The following is a 14,502-nucleotide window of genomic DNA, read 5'->3' as shown; positions in this document are numbered from 1 at the left end:
CTGATCATGTGGCATTATATTTTGCAAGAATATACCATGATTTTGAAGGAAAAAAGTAAGGTATACTGCTTGACGAGTTAGGTATTTATCATACTTAAACGATATATTTTTACTAAACATATTTTCAAAACACTGAAGGAAGTGAATCATTAATTTGAGCTTTACAGAAGAGGGCTTCTATACCCTTTTCGTGCAAACTTAAACAACTTCTGGTCAGAATTGGAATGACAATTAGAATTCCAGATCAGTGGTTTCTCTGCTTGCTTGCGCAGCTTGAGCAAAAACCCTGTACTTTGCAGGGATGTTCAAAGTTTTGCAACGCATGGCGTTCCGTATGTAAAACCAGTGTGGATCGAGATATCCTGCGGCCATGGATCGATGATTGAACACAAACTCGATATTTCAGACAGCTGGTACCTGTACACCCAACAGGAACCAAAGAGATCCTAAGGCATAGAATCTCTCTGGTTGTTAACTCCTAACAACACACGGGTCAGTCAGGACGACTGTTATTGGAGTAGAGCGTTCTCGGTTAGAGGGGAGCTTCCATTGAGTGGTCATGAAAAAAAAACAGCCGAACATTGGAAGTCAAAGTTTACTACCCTTTACCCCGACGTCAAGCTGTTCAAAAGAGAGATCTCGTCATACCACACTCTCATGAATTCTATCATTTTGTCTCGGAGAATATCATGTATGAAATGGTTCTTAGAGAACGTCATGTATATTTTACTGGTTCTTAGAGAGACTCGTCTGCCCATGTAACCATGTGAAGAAAAATAACATGACTGAAAATAAAAAGAAGACATGCTAGTCCCATTCAAATTAGTATCTTTTCGAGAGTTGGATAGTCTTTACAATTTTAATTCCCAAACAAACTGTAAGCTACAAAAACAACATTCCTCCTAATTTTGAAAGGTAATGCTAATGGTCACCGTCATTTTCTCTGTTCATAATTTGAGCAACGCTGGAAATGATTTGTGATATCTCTTCAAATTAATTCCCAATTTATGAGTATAGTCATGTCGAGAGAACAGAGTACTTGCAGTTGAGGTGCAAAAGGGCTCGCAGTTGATACACTTGCCAAAGATTCTAAGTGGGACTTATACGTGGGTATGTAATGTTTTTATTACCATCATGGGCCCTGGTAATACAGCAAACTTTGCTCTGACTGTGTATTTACGTCTGCGTGTAATATGAACTGTTCCAGTTGTGTGGAGTCGTAATAAAACGCCAAGCAGATTGTATTGAACTTGATCTTGCTTGCCCACCGTCAACCGCAGTCAAAGTCTGTATGTTTTAAATGGGGTTGCATACAGCTTCCGCTTAGATATCGCCAGGGGTATCGCGTGGTTTAAGAGGCAGAGCTCGAGACGTTTCATTCTTACTAGTTATATAGAGCTTGCATGTTCATGTTTCTCCCTAATTGCTTTGGCTCCTATTCCCCGTGTAAAGGTAACATTTCCCCTCCTTCGCTCCCAAAACAGAACGTGCACGAAAACCAAGAAGAAGAGCAAATGATAGCCTGAAATTTGACTGGAAGATCTGTTACGTATCGTCACTATTTGAAACTGTAGACATTTTGCGTATTTTCACCATTTTTTCGCATGACCTGACATTATTGTTGCGACGATGACTTTTGCGAGGAACATTGTACTTTTCGTGACGATTCTTATCCTGGCAGGACTCGTGTTCAGCTCTCTGGCAATCGCCATCGTAACTTCTCTGCTTAAGGTAGGATGCCGTCATTCCAAAGATAACTTTTGATTATAAACGTCTGCTTGATGCCGTTGTATGTGATAACCAATAAGGAGGTATGACACACAAAAGTATATTGTGCGTTGCCTATTGTGCCTGATAGCTGTATGTCAAACATTATGTTAGGCTAGTATACTAGCATTCTAGTTCCCGGACGGATTTTATTCATTATTTTCATATTTTGTGTGTGATGCACTCTCTTATATCAAACATGATTGTATACAAAGATATTCTTTTTCTAAGCTGAGAGGCCAACCGTGTATTATTAATCTGTGTACCAGCGTAGTATAACGCACATCAAAAACGTTTGAAATCATGTTTGCCATGACTACTGTGTATATGATCGTAGAATACCACGAACAAAAGGCCTATAAACGTGCTGTGTTTGTGGTAAAGGCTGTGGAGATTCCGATAAGGTATGGTGTTTTGTAGACCCCTATAGTTATTTTGCAATCAGCTGCAATACTTACAGTACTGTATTATATTGAAACATTCTATACCAAACTTGATGTTTGCAATGACTTGATAATCATAAAATATATTGTATCATGCACGAACAGAAGGCTTATAGACGTTGTATGTTTGTGGCATTAATGGAGATTCCAGGTAGATAGGATGTGATGTTTTGAAATCGTTGAAGGCTTCCGTGGTGGTAGCACGTTGGGTGGTAGAAGGCTTAGAGGAAACCAAAACCCAAACATAAATGTGGATTGAGTGACAGCAACAATATTAGTTGAACTAATCAATGAAAGTTTGAAGAAAATTGGGCGTTCCGTTCAAACGTTATGAACTGTTAAAGTTTTAGTGCCGTCATCACTAGACAAGGAGACTACTACTGTTCATGACGTCATTACAGATATCAATAGGCCTCTATATAGAAAATAAAAATAAAATTCAACATATTTTCACTTTTCTAGCGTTATGAGAGGACTTTGCTCACCTCTTTCAGAAAGCAGAGGGAGTAATAGTCCCCTTATCATGTGTCAGTATCATGTCCATAGAAAGCGTACTTTCCATGAAAAATTGAATTTTGTAGGATTCTCCATAATTATTTCTTTATATTGTTGTCCATAATGACGTCATGAACTGTAGTATCTAGTCTCCTTATCTAGCAGTGACTGCACTGAAACTTTAACAATTCATAACGGTTGAAACGACTGTCCGATTTTCCTCAAACTTCAAATGATATATACTACGAATAATGTTACTTTCACTCAATCCAAATTTATACTTGGGTTTTGGTTCCATTTAACGGTGCACTACGTATTCTTTGTTTGGTATATAGGTAGACTCTTATAGCTATTTTGCAATCACAGCTGCAAAATAAAACATCAAGATACAATGGTCTGCACGAGCTTCGAGTTGTAATAAAGGTAATGCGGAGACCATGCACTATCTATAGATTAAGGACAGAAATCTAGGGATATAATACACACAACTTTGTTATCTGAAATTGTCTTTGTTATTACAAGGCCTGAGCTGTAGGCCTAATGTACATCAGAGTAAATAATGTTCTATCGGCTGGTCACGGCTCGTCCTAGCAAATTAAAGGGATCATATAAGTTTTGGTTAAGACCTATAACTTCAGGTTTATTAAGTTTTTGTTGAAATAATGAGAAACCTCTAAGTAGGAGTAGAATTAACGACAGGAAGTGTATGTGTGTGTGTGTGTGTGTGTGTGTGTGTGTGTGTGTGTGTGTGTGAAGTGGATGCATGCAGCCTCCTCCCTCCCCCCCCCCCCGTCATATAATATGCCCGCCGTGATCCATGTCATGATTGTGCGGTAAACTTATGTGGGGTAAACTTTTAATTGAAGTTTTAGATTGCAAGGGACCACATTACTCTGAGGTGAAGACATCAAATCTAGCTAATAAAAGCAACATTGTTTCCTGTGCCCCATGCAGCGGGCTGGCGGAATAATGCTAATGCGCTGCTGATCGAAGTCCACAAAAATGACCCTATTCAATCAAATCGAAGGTGGCACTGTAAATATTTGAAATGTGAGTCTATGTTTTCCCTCCCTCTATATAGTACAAGGGAGCACAAGTAAACTCAATATGCCAGCGAACTAGACATTGCAAACAATAAAGATGTCGATAGCTTGAGGCAGATCGAGTTCAATTCCTTGTGTACACTCATCAGTTTTGACTCACTCAGGAAATATCGAATTCTCAGGACCGGGATCAGGATTTGCAAGTTTTAAGTAAGAAATATATATATGTATATATATATATATATATATATATATATATATATATATATATATATATATATATAGCGGGATGATGCTGATACTCGTTCCGTACGCCTCTGTCATCTTTGGAAGAATATAATCGAGACAATAATAAGGACAGAATATGCATAATGTATACTTGTATATTTCTTCAGAGAAGTTACCTTAGCCCTGATACACATTTCTATCTGTGCTAGCTTTAATGGTATTATATTTATACACTAACGTTCTTGCAATTTTTTTATGTAAACGTAAAATGGCCTAAACGCCTCAAGCACCGGGGTAGCGCATGTTTTTAGGTGATCCGAATATCCTTCGGATCACCTTCTGTATCTGTACTGATTGTTTATTTCTGGACAAAAGTTGTGCAGAGGTTAGCTCAGAAAGTGCATTGCCTCTCAATGTCAAAATTATACCATACATGCATCATGTCGCAAAGACGACAGCGCAAGTAAAATCATAGTGATCAGTAGACCGTGACGTCACTATGACGTCATTATATGAAAACACATTTTCATGCATATCTCATTAATGGAATGAAATATTTCAATGAAATGTCAAGTGGATTCTACTCATATTCTCAAATTTCATTTTTATATCAAAACGCGCGCGTACGCGCACGTTGAAATATTTGTATGCTCCAATCGAGCTCAAATTTTTTTTGCACACGTTTCAGACCATTTGGAGCATTTTTTGAAAAATTGAAAAAATTGGACGGACGCGTACGCGCGCGCACATATTCGCACGCACAGCTAATATACAATAGAAATTTTCAGTTTTTTCACACGGATCGGATGTCCGAAATGTCAAGGAATATTTCTACCAAGTTTTAAGTTGATCCGATTCAATATGACGTCATACGGGCCCGTCAAATTCAAAATTCCGCGCGTGCGTCAATGGGGATACACAGTGCAACTATGCCAAAAAACCGCCAATTTTAAATTCAATTTTACTCCTCAGGATGGACGGTGACCCCCCATTTTCTTTACATATTCTGAAAGCTTATGAATTGTACATGTCATTTCATGGGCTGGCTATGCTGACAAAATGATTAAAAGATATCAAATTTCTTAATAAAGTAAAAAAAGTAAATTTTCAAAATGACGTCATCAAATTTGAAGTTTACTCGAGTGTATCTCACTAATCCTTAGCTAATTTTCACCCAAATTTCAATATGTTGTAGCTTATTAAATGTTCTTTCATCAGTGTAACTGCACAATTTTGATTAGATGACGACATCACCTCGAAAAAATTGATTGAAGGTAACCTTGTCAAATTTGACCAGTTTACGTGTAATCTCTATGGGAGTGCAATTTTTATGGAAATGAAAATTGACATGACTATCTTTATCGAGCACCAGCTCACTTATGCTTCGGTGAATTTCTCTAAGATTTTAATATGTTATAGCTGAGACGTAGGGTTATTGTAATATGCCCTTTGTTTTTTCATACGTTGTCGGGATCACGTAAAAAAACTTGGTTGAAATTAAAGTTTATCTTCCATGTATTGAAATATTTCTTTCTTTTGCAACTTTATGTGCAATAACTCAAGAAAAACATACCCTATCACCACCATATTTTGCACATGTTTAGTTCATGTCACGAACATTATTTCATAAAATAACAACTACTTGATCAGACGCCATCTTGTGTATGTAAATTAGGGTCAAAGGTCATAGATGTTTCATCCTGTATCTTGGTGAATACATGTCCTATCTTTCCCATATTTTGCACACACAAAGACCATGTTACAAAGATCATTTCACAAAATAACCACTTTTTGCTCAGATGCCATCTTGTCTGTGCAAATTGGGGTCAAAGGTCATATGTACTTTTTTTCTCTATCTTCGTTATGACGTGTTATCTCTATGGGAAGGTATTTCTCTAGATGTGTAGATTGGCATGATTGTCTTTATCGAGCACTAGCTCACTTACCCTTCGGTGAATTTCTCCCAGATTTTAATATGTTGTAGCTAAGACTTTGCGCTATCGCTAGATTGCCCTTCGTTTTTCATTTGATGTCGGGATCACGTTAAAAACTTTGATGTCGGGATCACGTTAAAAAATTAAAGCTTATCTTCTATGAATTGAGATATTTCTTTCTTTCTGCTACTTTCTTTGCAATAACTCAAGAAAAAACCCTATCACCCCCATATTTTGCACATGTTTAGTTCATGTCATGTACATTATTTCATAAATTAACAACTACTTAATCGGCCAACATCTTGGGTATGTAAATTAGGGTCAAAGGTCATAAATGTTTCATCTTGTATCTTGGTGAATACCAGTCCTATCTTTCCCATATTTTTCACATGTATAGACGATGTCGCAAGAATCATTTTACAAAATAACCACTATTTCATCAGATGCCATCTTGGGAGTGCAAAGGTGGGTCAAAGGTCATATGTACTTGTTGCTGTTTCTTCGTTATAGTGTATACAGAATTTGGTACCAAACATGGCAGATATGACTCCCTTTGCTAAATGAGAATCCAAACATCACACGGCCAATGTCTCTAAACACAGATGAAACTTGTATGGTCATGCCTATTGCGATCAGTACTCGAATCATTGATAAAAAAAAAAATCGGATCACCTTAATTTGTCAGTGATGACAAATTACAATCTCTCGTTGTTTTTGTATTCGTTGTGTGTGTGTTTTTGTTTGTTTGTTTGTTGTTGTTGTTGTTGGGTTTTTTTTTTTTGGGGGGGGGGTGTTTTATGTTTAGAAACAAAAGACCAAACAGGTTGGTATAACTGTAATCGCATTCGTCATCAGCGACCAGGATGCGATATTGATGTTAAACTTGAAAATCCGTTCCTGAAGCAGACATGCACATTTAAGGCTGTACACAAGGTTATATTGCCTCCCCACAGGAAATATTCGGTAATGCCGCCATTTACTTTAAAGTGATCATAATGATTATTTGAGATACTCTGTGTATAGTATAATTTGTCAAAAATTATCCACGGGCTTTTATTCCATGTTGAAGTTGACTTCAAAAAAGATAGAAACAAAGAAAGAATGACAAAAGCACAGTACACTTTTCATCAAAGCCAAACATGTAATAGTGACGAACTTTATTGGACTCACATTAATTTCACAAAAGACTTGTGTTCTTCCTGTTGAATCATTGTTGTATTATGTAACAATGGTCACTTTTTTTTAGTTATGTGTATATGCGAAAGTAATTATAAATTATAATATAATTAATATAATAGCAAACATTATATTATAATGTTTGCTAATGAGTTGTGAGCTAGCTGGCACAAACACCTCATCTCATTGATATGATTGTGTTGTTGTGACTGATATGTACTCTTTGAATAATTATTTTTTTTTGAAATTTTACAACTTATTATTGTGAACTTTATTCCTTCATACTCAATTTTGATGAGACACCTAAGCTGCTCTTTGTCTTTGACATTGATTTGTTTTATTCAAGCGAATTTGAGTATAGACCTACAGAAGAAATATTGCACATATTAAAGTCAATTTTACCATTTATATTCTCGTTGTCACATTGCAGGGAAACTTTGACGGACACTGTCCCCTCTATGCAACGGCTACAAAAAAGGAAGATCACAAAATATATCTAGCTTTCAACACTGTGTCCAACTGTAACTACGTGATTGCATTAAATGTGAGTAAACGTCTTGGTCTGTCGGGTGCCAATTCACACAACAGAAGGGTATAATATTTTCAGGAAAGGGGTGTGTGCGGTAAGCGGGCAATGACGTCTGGAACTTAAACGAAGTGGTTGAACTCGCCCATTATTTGGACTGATATTAGGCACAAGATAAATACAGACAAACACACTTTTTTGTATACAAATTCTTCCAAAACACAGCAGAATTAATAGGCAAACAGAATATACAATGATTACAGGAACTATGCAATGGAAATGCACGTTGACTTGAATTGATTCACGATACTGAAAGTTTAAATGGAGAGTATAAAACTCTCTTCCTGATGTCGTGGACGTGTCGTGGACGTGCTCATGCAGACAAAAATCACACGGACAAAAAAGACAGCCGTATCCCCATACAGACACACATACACATGCGAGGAATATTGTAAAACAAACGCTTGGATCACTTATACAGTATGACATGTTACTCACTATTATGTTATTTAATATTTTTATGTATCTGTTATTATTTTTAATGATGGTTTATCATCTACGTGCACGATAGTGCTAATTCAATCCATAGAAATGCGATTGGTTCGAAATGTTGAAAGGACATCATGAACTATATTCTTTGTGCAAGGAAGCGACGTTCGCATACAGAGGATTTTAAATCACTCCAAATTGATCATATTACATTCTGGAATGATACAGTAATGAACGATTGTAACGATTTTGAATAAAGATCTCATCAGCAACGAACTACTAACTCACAATATTACAATACTAAATAGGAAGAAATCACCAAATTCATGTCCGGTTAAAATAATCAAATGAATTTACGGAGCCCTAAACACTAAAATGAATTCAAAATCAGAAAATATCATTCTGTCATCAATAAACTGATAACTCATCTAGATCTCTGAAAAAAAAAATCAAAAATGGTTTACTATCATCGAGCTGCATAAGATAAGAAAGAAGTACTGTGGAAAATGTTTCCAAAAAGATGGATCAAAAGAAAATTTGCTCTTCCGAAACATATTACTACTTTTGATAGACCCACTATATCAGTTTAACATTACGAGAGAGGCCGCTAAACCAGACAAATTACGTTTGAACTCGTTACAAAGGGCTCAATAATAAAAGAAGTTTACGCTCTACATTTTTAAACAATAACGTTCAGGGGTATAAACCAAAGGAAAAAAAGATTCAACATCAAGGGCTGATACCTCTTTGATTGAAATAGGGAAATTTTAAAATCACTGAAACATATTCTTTGATATTCCTATAGATATCTTGTGACTATTTTCTACCATTAATTTTATATACAGTTTGTGGCTGTTGCACTCGCCGTCATAATTGGAGTATTTCGAGGCAGGGAACTGCTGAAGAAAAACAGAGCATCAGAAAAGTGAGATGGATATACTTTTCCTTGTCTAATTGTGTGACATACACATTCACAGCTTATTATGTGGATGCTGTGTTAATGACGACCTAAAACTGCCTTCCGAATTGTTGTTATTGTTTTTAAAATATAACCTTTGCTCGTTAGTGAAATGCGGTAAGTTTTCATTGTGATACGGCAACAACTTACCAAGAATTTTAAACTTCCAATTATGATATAGTATACAACAGCAGTGGAGTTGTAAAACTTTTGACCCTTCATACGGACTGTGTGTTCGATACTCGATGAGTATATAGGTTAAAAGAGCAAATCTACTTTGATGGAATTTGTGTGAACTTGGATGATATAGCTAAACCTTAGTGTGTTCAATTCGCACCGTGTTGTGCTTGTAGACATCAGGCGCGATTTGTTTGTTGGGTTTTTTTCAACTTCACTCCAATTTCACTATCATACTCACTATTTTCTGTCATGTATATATACATATATGTATATATAATAATGATAATAATAATACATAAATAATATATATGATAACAATAATAATAATGATAATAGTAATGACATATATATATAATATATAACGAGTTAGGTATTTCATTTTTCTCCTTTGCATTATTTTCAGTGTGGTGGTTTCCTTTTTCCTGGGTGTTGTCTGCTTCGTGCTCGTCTTTCTTATGCTGGTCGCGGCGTGCATTGTGTCCGTAGGCTTCAAAGCCTTGTGCGGTGAACTTATCTCTCAAGAGCCTGAGCTGAAGTAAGTATAAATTAATCTCTGTTACACTGATGTTTTGAGTAAATTTGTTTTCAGTCTCAATATTTTCATTTTATCCATGTTAAAGGCGATGGCTAGTAACTGAACAGTGGGAATCAGTGGGAACGCTGAGGGATGATTGTTCCAATCTTTGTGGGATTCATTTAAGAGTACATTATGTATCTATTGTTGTGTGAAAATAACATCGTTTGCTTCAGAATGGTCTCATATTCAAGTAATGTGCAGTTTAATGTTTCCAGGTTAGCATGTCTGTACAGTGACGGGGCGATTAAACTGCACATTACTTGAATACGAGACCATTCTGAAGCAAATAATTTTCACACAACAATAGATATATAATGTACTCTTAAATGAATCCCACAAAGATTGCAACAATCATCCCTCAGCATTCCTGCTGATTCCCACTGTTCAGTTACTAGCCATCCCCTTTAAACTATAGTGTCTATACAACTTAGTAACGAACCTGTTCCCTCTTCGAATTGGGCCTATGTTCATCTAATTTCTCACTCTCACACGATATCAGAATGTAGTAATTGTACTTCGTTATTACCACCTCATTTGCATAACCTAAAAAATATAAAAATCAACGAGATCTATAAAACTGTGAAGAACAATGTTAGTATCATGATGATCATTTTAACCACATAACTTTGTTAATTTTCCACTCAAGGAAATGGTCCTTAACGATCATAATGAAATATGTAGTAAAATTTTCACAGAGTATACAATAACATGGGTTCGTAATGATGGTACAGCTTTGTTAAAGACAGTTTACACATCATTGTGGGTTTTTTTTTTCTCTCTCTCTCTCTTGAACAGATGTGTCCAATTTCAAAAGTTCACATCGGAGGAGTTTGATCCATCGAATTTCTACACTTTCCTTAATACTGCACAGGTAATTGAATATGAAATAGTGATCTACTCATTCGTTTGTGTAAAGTGTTATTGAAATCACGGTTTCATTAGAAGAGCAATTTTTTAAAATTATTTTTCTTGCAAAAGAATGGGTCACGTCAATTCGTACAACCATTACTTATTATATGGGCAATTCCGTGGGAAGGTGAGCATGACATCAAAAAATTAAGTTTATCATATTGCAAGTATATTACATTTATATTGAAAATATTGAGGTTACTGAATTATGTATAATTTATGTCTGTTAAATATTTACCGAGATACAGCTTCAAACATTGAAGAGAATCGCTGAGTCTTCCAGTTATGCAAATCTATGTGCTAAAATTGACTTGTAACTTTTAGACAACCTTCCAAACGTTTTCATCACTAAATTGAAGTGTTTGATCCATGTAACGCGAGTTACCAAAACAATACATATTCTTCATTCTGCAGAAAGCAGTAGAGAATTATAATTTCTGAATAAAATATAGTAATATTTGTTTACCATGCCAAATTAACAGTATAAATGAGTCAAACAGATAGCTTCAGAATAATACATCATGCACAGGTTCTGTGCTGTAACAGCTGCTTTAAACAAAATTCAGGCCTGATTTATAAAGGAAAGAAAGTCGAATGTTTAAAAATTATGATTTGTCACAAATGGACATTATAGTGAAACAGGTGAACGCAAAGTATAGTGTACAATGTAACATTTACAAACAAAAACGGATACAGTTCAGTTTTTAATACATGTATAGGTTTTCCCGGCCATATGTGCACTTTTGTCAGTCCATTTGATAGCAGGTTCAGTCAATTTAGCAAAGACCCTTGTTATCGCACAGTCTGTCTTTCAAAATTGCAACTCGTGCGTTCAATTTAGCATTTCGATCAATGAAATTTGCTCATACTATAGGTATGTGGATTTCGAATGTGTTCGAATCACTCGCCGAAAAGGGTTGGGCTGTCAAATCTTTTCAATATATTCATTCACATTATACGTCATATTCTAAAAGATTAGAACATTTAAATGTGTATTTCTATGTAACTTTTTGTTTCATCCACATAGGCTACTGTTAAGCAGTGAAAGTATCATATTTTGACCCTATCTCGAGTGTGTTGTTCTGTAATGCCCCTTTCTTTCATAAACATGGCATTATAAGCCTAAATGTACCAGTACTATAAGTCATAACCCACTAGAAATTCAAGGTAGGAAAAGTCTTATCAAAATTTTCTAGTATGAGAAGAAGTCTTTCCGAAAACATGTTTTTATAGAACATAAATGACCACGTGTCCCACTTTGTAACGCGAGTTACCGAAATTAACTGATTTAACATGCCAATGTGTTTGTCCATCATTTCATTTCTTTGATTTATTCACAAGCTAGGCCTTTGTCATCTCTACTCATTTAGCAAAATGTAATTTGTAGATCATATACGTTTACAAAGGTTAAATACATTACCCCATAGATGTACTATGATTTACGTGGAGTTACTAATACAACAATTCTGGTTTTTAATTATCAACAGCAAGTTAACTATACATACAGTTTTATGATGTTTCGGGGGGATGCACCAAGCAATATCATATACTACCACTTCTGTTCATATTCTCAAAATTATGCTTTTTTGCACCTCCCTTGTAAATGGTATCCTTACAAATTTCCTTCATTGTACATGGAATGCTATTACAGTATATGCACCTTTTTTTCTTTAGAAATAGTCCTATTTACAAATTTTTGTTGGAGATAGAAGACGAATGAATGACTGAATGAATGAATCAATGAATTAATAGAGTTTTCTGTTAGATTTCTTTTCCGTCCCGGGCTTTTGAATTAAATTTTGTCCCATTTCCCCACAGATTGCATCATGGCTGAATGTCCCACTGTGGCTCTTTGTTGGAATTTCCTCCATCTTACTCTTTATTTGCTGGAAGCCGAGAGCTCCCGATACGGAAGTCTTGACCTAAGGCCGTCGGCAAGAACCTCTTTGTTCTATCATAGCTTTGAAGGATAGAATACGGTATCCCGTCAACCTTACCTCAGTCGACCTCAAGTCGACCTCGCATAAGTCCAAACAAAGACGAAGAAAATGTTTAACCCTGAGGGAAATAGATACTGTATTAATTCTGTAGTGCAAGTCAAGATTAAAGGGGAAATCCAGTCCCAATTAAGTTAGTCTGCTAAGAAAGAGTAAACTAGTACGAGTTCAACGCTAATTTTTTTTTAATCAAAATCGGATGAAAAGTACGGAAGTTTTGATATTCTAAAGTTTTGCTAATTTTTCAGGAAACAAGTCTTGAACGGTCAATATGAATATGCAAATAGTAAAGTGAACATGTCATTCCCTCACAACTTGCCATATTGTTTGTGCATGAATTTTCGAATTTCTAATTTTTCATTAAAACGCAATGTCGTCCTAGGCTGAAATCCTGGTATATCTAACTAATCACTGTTAGGAAGTTATTAAACCAGGAATAACATCATGTTTCATCAGACTTCAGTGACAGAAACGATGAATTCTTATCATTACTTGTACACGATCAAGAGAAAATTGTGAGGTTATGACATGCTCAGCTCACTCATTTGCATATTCATATCCACTGTATAAGAACTATTTTGCAGAAATTAGCAAAACTTCAACATTTCATAACTTCCTTATTTTTCATCCGATTTCAGTTATCTTTTTTGTTGAACTCCTAAGATTTTACTTTTTTTATCAGACTAACTTATTTTTCGACTGGTCGAAGGATTTCCCAAGGTCTCTTTGGATTCGACTTGGGCAAGGTTGACTGTTGGCTGGTGTTGGTCTTCTATGTGAACAAAATTCACCATCGCATGAGAAGGAATAATATCTTAGCTAATTTCTTAAAACATGGAGGATTGGAGGCATTTAAGAGGGAAACTCCGAGTACTAGTAACAGCGACTGAAGACGAGAAATCAACCTTACAATCCAAATTATATACGTATACATATATATTATGTGCATAATATTCAGAATAAATGAATTTGCACAAAAAAATATTTTTCCACTCTATCTTCATAAAATGCCATTTGCAAGTTTGTGATAAAGTGCCCAAGTGAACCAAATCATTCACTGTCAGTGACTTTTCTGAGGTAATGAATATCGTGTACAATTACAGATGGAATCATTTTGTCACAGATTTATTCAATTTTAAGGAGTAGGCCGAACTGGAAATCCTAACCTCTGGCATGTATCATTTTGTATTGTCGTGACTCATGGTGTAAATATTTATTCGAAAACACAGAATGAATAAGCTTGAGTACTTCCTATGTCACGAAAATGTCACAATATTAGAGAAAGCTCCACAAACTGACAAAGCATATTCTATCATGCTGACGACCTATACAGTGTGGCATATTTTAGCTATCACGATAGAAACTTACCTTTTGTAGCATAGTATGTATTCCTTTAAAAAGTCACAGAGGGGGTTTGCAGGTTTAACGGCGACTTTAAGCTCACCAATTGTGATATTCTAACCTTTACAAGACTGACGCATATTCTAGACTTTGGTAATCAACTACGTTTTGATGGGGTCACATTCGCTGTGATATTTCCACGGTGAAAATGGGTTAGTTGAGAGCGTGTGCATGGAAATAGGAATAATTTACATTCGATACTCTGAATCGGATATCAAAACTGCGGGAAATGAGAAGTGTAAATATTTTACGACGTATAGATACTATACGCGGGGCCTTTACGTCGCATAAATACAACCAACCATGAGAATATGTTTAACGTTCTATAAAGATTTGCATAGCCTGGGCTGCTGGGAGAAGGAACGATACCGAGACTTTT

The 14,502-nt window shown here is 35.7% G+C and overlaps 1 protein-coding gene across 1 annotated transcript; it reads left to right on the top strand.

Annotated features, from left to right (window-relative positions):
• Positions 1–1,082: 1,082 nt before the first annotated feature.
• LOC139714275 (transmembrane protein 179B-like) lies at positions 1,083–13,634 on the top strand. Its single transcript, XM_071625991.1, has 6 exons — positions 1,083–1,731; positions 7,517–7,630; positions 8,947–9,026; positions 9,643–9,774; positions 10,612–10,687; positions 12,544–13,634. Exons 1-6 carry the CDS (start codon positions 1,630–1,632, stop codon positions 12,649–12,651), a joined length of 612 nt encoding a protein of 203 aa, XP_071482092.1. The 5' UTR covers positions 1,083–1,629; the 3' UTR covers positions 12,652–13,634.
• Positions 13,635–14,502: the final 868 nt, after the last annotated feature.

This window comes from Diadema antillarum, unplaced genomic scaffold (genome assembly GCF_040938485.1).
Source record: "Diadema antillarum isolate AM-2024a unplaced genomic scaffold, OU_Dant_1.0 seq00002215_RagTag, whole genome shotgun sequence".
Lineage (NCBI taxonomy): Eukaryota > Metazoa > Echinodermata > Echinoidea > Diadematoida > Diadematidae > Diadema > Diadema antillarum.
Note: the sequence above shows the minus strand (reverse complement) of the source record. Positions and strands in the feature narration are given on the sequence as shown.